General features: G+C 41.1%; 1 protein-coding gene across 7 annotated transcripts in view; it reads right to left on the bottom strand.

Annotated features, from left to right (window-relative positions):
* Positions 1–3,080: 3,080 nt before the first annotated feature.
* The window catches only part of DCLK1 (doublecortin like kinase 1), a gene marked incomplete at both ends in the record, with an annotated part of 315,030 nt that continues 312,110 nt past the window's right edge, over positions 3,081–6,000 (bottom strand). For 4 of the 7 annotated variants that reach the window (XM_084235618.1, XM_084235619.1, XM_084235620.1 and 1 more), the window contains one exon: positions 3,081–3,245. In XM_084235618.1, coding sequence (XP_084091744.1) covers positions 3,081–3,245 — 165 coding nt within the window. The remainder of the gene's footprint in view (positions 3,246–6,000) is intronic. The other 3 variants (XM_084235621.1, XM_084235623.1, XM_084235624.1) reach the window with 1 other exon arrangement.

Here is a 6,000-nt window from a genome sequence, read left to right as displayed (position 1 = left end):
TCACATACCCATTGATTATGATGAATAAAATGGTTTCTGCTACAATGTCAAGAAAAAAATGTGTTCATCAATATGAACAGTTCTCATCTACAGAGATGATTTACACGATGCAAGTAATGAAGGAATTCTTCCTTAACTAGTCTACTACTGAACTGAAAAGATGAATCTTAAAATTCCCTTGAAAATACCCTATGGTTGCTCATGTATCAGTAAAGGAAAGACAGTCCCCATCACCAGGCCACCACCATAAGAGCTATATTAAATACTTAGGAAAAAATATGGAAACACTTGTGGCAATGATTAAATTGATAATTACAGAGATACACTGCCATAATGGTACATATTTGTTCTATGATAAAGTAAAATAAAAAATAAGATCAATTTGGTTATAGAAATTCCTTAAAGAACACCACCACTTAATTATTTCATACTCGAACTATCCCAAGAATGTCATGAAAAAAATCAGAAAGCACTGGCTAAAAGCAAAGCAGTCTGGATACACCAACGTAATCAGCATGCCTTGTGCTTGTCTGTTAACCCTCTGAGTACATCCCTGACATTCAGGATCTCAGTAGTTTAATGCTGAAAAGATTGCATTCCATCTGATTACTCCATATTTCTACTTGACAGGTCACATTCCACTGTTTATTCAGCATAGATCACTCACATTCTACAGCAATGCCCTGGGATCCCCAAGCTGAATGGGCCCTGCATTCTGCTGAGCTGCCCCTTCTGCAGTGTGCTGGGAAATACCCCGTGGCTTCACCCAGTTCAGAGTCTCCCAAAGATGGGCTGGAAAGAGGCCTAAACTGCACCGGAGATTCTGTACACTAGATGCTGTAGCAAAACATGTAATACCCACACGAAAATCAATTGTTCAGAGAAAGAAAGGAAAATGGCAATCTACTGCAGGTAGATCTCTGCACATGAGAGTCTTCATGTTCACAGATTTAGAGTTGAGGCTCAGCTACATACTTACTCCTTAGTCTTAGAATAGTGCTTTGCTTTATAATTCTAGAGAAACTAGCAATTTCTGAGCAGTTCGGAATGTTTTATAAATATGGGATCTACCTACACACCAACACCCTTCCTGGTATACTGCTCTCCTTCCCCCAAATAGCCAACTGACTTGCTGCTTTGGGATATTGTGTGATGTCATCAGAACTCCCTAAAAGGGGGAAAATAATAAATAATCAATTGTTTACATGTCAGGACAAGCATTTTCAGAAGTTTATCCACATTTTCCCCTCTGTTTATTTTAAATGCACCATCTGTGTGCTGGATGAGGTAAACCTAAATGTGGAAGAGCAAATGGCTGGGGAGACTACATTGCAAAAGTGCTGACATGTTGTGATTTTTAAATCTATATTACTCTAGACCGTAGTTTATGAGTTGAAGAGTAAAAAGGAGAAATTGAGGACCAAAGTGTATTTGAAAATAAAGAACTATAGAAATGTCATATACAAGTTTCTAGATTTTCAGATATTGAAGTATATTCAAGATAGACACAATAAGTGCTGTTCGGTCCTCCAGATGCAAATTTTCTGAGACATTACTCACTGCTTGTCTCTTGGATCACAGAGCTTTGGAAACCTAAGGAGGATATCTGAGTTGAAGTTCTATCTCCAGGACACCACGGCTAGCCTCCTCTTGAAAATCTGCAGTAACATGCAGAAAGTGGCAGGTGCCCTTTTGAAACACAACATATTCCAAAAAATAACTCACCAGAGACACAGGGCTAGGGAGAAAAGATTTGGTAATAGGAGTGAAAATAAAGGTTTCAGATAGGATTTGGCCCAAAGTTAGAAAAACAACATGTCCCTCTGGACAGCTCAAGATAGTTGGTATAAAAAAAAAGTCATTCTCGGGAATGAACCCTTTACCCCTAGGGGTATCTTCTAGGTCTCCCATCCTTCTCCTCTCTCTGGGATGCTCTATATAGGTAACGTAGGGGTGCACATGAATTGTCTTGACAGTGGTTTATATCCTTAAAACCATTTCTAGAACATTCTAGATTGTTTCCCCACTGTGGTTTCTCTTTAGTCACTTTGCAAAGCACTTGCCTCCAGCCCTCTTTGCCTCAGAGCTCCTATGTATGGATGTTATACTCTATATGGAATTGACACTAAAGACTGCAGTGCATGAAAAAGTCGGTGAGTAAAAGAAAAGGATCTGGTTTCCTCTTTCTGTTTGAAATCCCAGCCCTAGAGAGCACCTGGCAATTTATTGCTCTTTTCCACTGGTTGTTTCTTTTTGTAGATTCTCAACCTGAGCAGGCAGACCCTCACTCACCAAGCACAAGACAAGGAATGGTGACTTTCCGAGGTTCTGTGTTGGCACTAGCAGCAGCTGATATGGAAGCAGCATTTCTGGGGCATCATCAGCACATCTTCCTATGGAGACAATTTTTTGGTGGAGGGGCACCACCTATGTCCTGGGTCAGGCTGTTTGCCACAAACCCAGTTCCCTCCACTCGGGATGCAGAACTGGGCAGTTGATAGTCATTTTCTCATTTTACAAAGTCCCTTTCTTAATAGAATTGTGAAGAAAGAGGGGTGATATGCCTACTTGATAAACCTGCCATGTACTAAATCCACGCAAAAGGACAACCAAGAAATCATTCTAGATGTCCATCTTGTCTGGACATCTCAGCACCTAATAACATGCCTTGATCTGCAGCAAAATCAAGAAGCATGTGCTATACAGCCTGACAAGTTCCCCACAGCTTCTCCATAAAATTCTATGCACTCAGAGGGTTAACATGTGCTATATTACATACTGCAGACCCTAGCTTGACTGATGAAAACATTCATTGCTTCTATGTTTAAAAAAAGTTGCAAATTAGCTTTAACCCTTTGAGGACCCTATTAGCAGCAACTTGCCATCTTGACAAACAATAAGTCATCTCATTCAGCAAAGGGAAATTGCTACAAAGATACCAGAAAACACACCTTCTGTTCTGCCATTCAAGCATTGAGTGCTAGGTGGATCAGATGAAACCGTTTTACATAAATTTTGGGGGGACAAAAAATCTCAGAGTCTCAAAGGGTTAAGCTAGGACTTCGAGTAAAAGGGTCTTATTAAAAGGGTGAGTTGGGGGAGCGAACAGTCTCGGATGAGCTTGGGGAGTAGTCTTCCGATTCCGAGTTGAGTTCAGGTGGAGCTGGCTGTGCTTTGTACCGGCTCCTCACATCCTGGTTGCGTCTTCGTCGGAAAACCTGCCTCTCCTTATCAAGAGCGGTGGTCTAGCAGGGGCATAAAATGAGAAAGAGGACAATTAGGCTGAAGGAAATGGCAAAAGAAATTTTTTCTGGAACTTTCTGAGGTCAGAAGATATGCTGGCCAAGTTAGACTGTCATGATGGCTCATTTTTGTTGACAATAATCTCTCCACAGTTGGGGGGCTCTCTGCTCCCCCAGATGCAGCTCCTATGAACCCCTGGTCATGACATCAACAGGCACAGGCAGGATGGATGATGTTGTGGGTTCAACCTCTCCTCAGCCTCACCCAGGCTGCCTTAGCTCCACATCTATTATCCTTAGCTGCCCTCAGGCTAGCTGGAGAACCCCTGGTAAATGGGACACCCAGCCCTGTGGGTCTGACACATGGGGATGCTGGGCATGCCTCCTTCATCAATATTCAGCTCAGGGCAGCTGTATAATAAAGATGAAAGGTGATGAAGTTGTCAGACATAGAAACAGAGCCACAAGCTCATCCTGTTATTTTAGCACCTCCTCATTCTAAATTATCTTATTATCTGTTGATGAGGGCATGTGGCTGAATCTCTGAGAAGGATTGGTTTAATTTTAATGAAACCAATGCCTGAAATTGAAAACTGCTTTGAATGCAATTAAGCCAAATGGAAACCTTCCCATGTATTTTACTCCACAAAGTTCATTTTCATCATAGTATGTGGTAATTTATGGAACTGAGATTCAATTTTGTTAGTACTCTAATTCCTGGTTCCTAAGTCTCATTTTCCTGAGGAAACCTCAGATGATCTTCAAGATGTGCTATCCAGCCATAGCTCTGGAAGTTATTATGACATCAGAATTAGGAGCGGCATGACTTCACTATCGACTTAATTGGGGTGTGTGTGTATGTGTTGGGGGTGGGAGCAATGGGTCATTACAGAAAAACCTTATACAGAGAGCAGAAGAGCAGGTAGAAAGCTTGAAGAAAGATATAGAACACACATAAAAGTTGAAGGAGTCCTTGTTTGAAATTTCCTCTTTAAAAGGACGTAGCCTGGAGGTTATTCTGCTTTTAAAAGATTACTTTTCCTCTGCAGGATACAGACCACCATTTTTACTCTTGAAAATTTACTGTTAGCTTCTTCAAAGAACAGGGGTAAATTTATAGCCAGCCTGCTTCTAAGAACAGAGTGAAACTAAGCCCCTCATACATTGCATTAGAGCAATCTTAGATCTAAAATAGGGCAATCAAAGACCCAAAATGAAGTAATAAAGAGAGAAAGAGAGACTGTGTAGAACTAGCACAATAAATGGCTTCGTTAGGCTGAGCTGTTCTACTTTAAAAACTATCCACGCACTGAATAACGGTGTTAGAAATCAATGAGGAAGATAAACCTTAATAATTCACTTCTCGTTTCACTAGATTGTTAATGCAGTGATTCAATAATAACTGGTTTGCTGAAATGTCTACCTTTAATTCTTCTACTTGTCAAATTTTTAAGGACCCTCACATGTAGACTTCTTGGTCATATAGCCACCGATTTATATTTTTAGCATCATAAGCCCAAATTCCTAACTTTATTTAAAACATTGTAAAGTTACAACATATGGTATTTTGCTTTCAAAGCAAACTGAAAAATGTTCTGTTTGGGTAGAGTTGAATGTTTGTAAAAAACAGACGTCTATTTAGTCTGACTTACATAAAAACCATTCTGTCATTAATCCCAGAGTAATATAAACTCTTTTTATGGTCATCAACAGTATTTCTAGTTCTACCTTCCTGAGAAAGAAAAAGGCCATGGGCGCTCCACTGCGCGCTGACTAGTGAGCTGAGGCTTTCTGGCTCGGGGAGGAAAAGGCTGTTGGGAACTTGGGTTCCTCCTGCATCCATCGCTGCCCGTGTGGACGATTTTCTCCGTTCTCATCTACTAAGTAAGCAGTGTGAGTAATTCCTTCCACCCTCCCAGAGTTGGATGGGTAAACGCTTTCAAAATGGCTAATACTCCCAGAAATTGAAGGTGTTTTTCTGTTTATAATTTGATGTAAGATACAATTTTAAAATTAGGTAATTGCACGTCAGAGGAAAACAGTGAAACAAAGGTCACGTCAGAAATTATCTCAGAATCCTTTCCTCCTTCACTTGCACTGGCACCTTCTCCGTATTTACCTCATCTCCCCATCGACTCAGTTACTCCAAGCCTTGCTCTTGGCTGCAGTCACTGAAATAGGCATTTTCCACAAATCCTGGACACCCTGTTAGCAGCGGGTGGTGACACTCAGGGCCTAGCCCGTGCTTCGAGTCCTCTCATTTTGCTTTCCTCCCTTCAGATCCTTACAAGAACAACTATTTTTTCTTCCTTACTTGTCCCTCTGCCTAGAGAGCCTTTGCCCTGAACGGTGACGTGATCAGTCCTCACCACTCATGCCACTTTCCCCAGTTAGCAGCTTTCAAAGCGTTCACCTTTGCAGATGAACCCTCACGCTCCAACGCTCCCGCGCTTTCGGCTGTGCCAATTCGCTACTAATCATACCAGTTATTTTTGGAAAAGTATCATGTCATAATCTCACGTCATGGAATAAGGTGTTTTGGTTGTTTCTGTTGGATTTATCGTCTCTTAGCATTGAAATCAAATTTATAAAACATCTTTGTTCAATGTTCTGCCTTTCCAGGCAAGGAAACTGAGGCCAGACACGTGGAGAGATCCGCCCTCATCACATCGCTAACTAGTAAAAGAATTCACTTCTCCTCTGGCATAAAGCCAAAACAATTTCTTCCCATTTGCTCTGAAATCTGTTGAAACAGAGT

The sequence above is a fragment of the Talpa europaea genome, assembly GCF_964194135.1.
Source record: "Talpa europaea genome assembly, chromosome: 6".
NCBI classification, from domain to species: Eukaryota; Metazoa; Chordata; class Mammalia; order Eulipotyphla; family Talpidae; genus Talpa; species Talpa europaea.
Note: the sequence above shows the minus strand (reverse complement) of the source record. Positions and strands in the feature narration are given on the sequence as shown.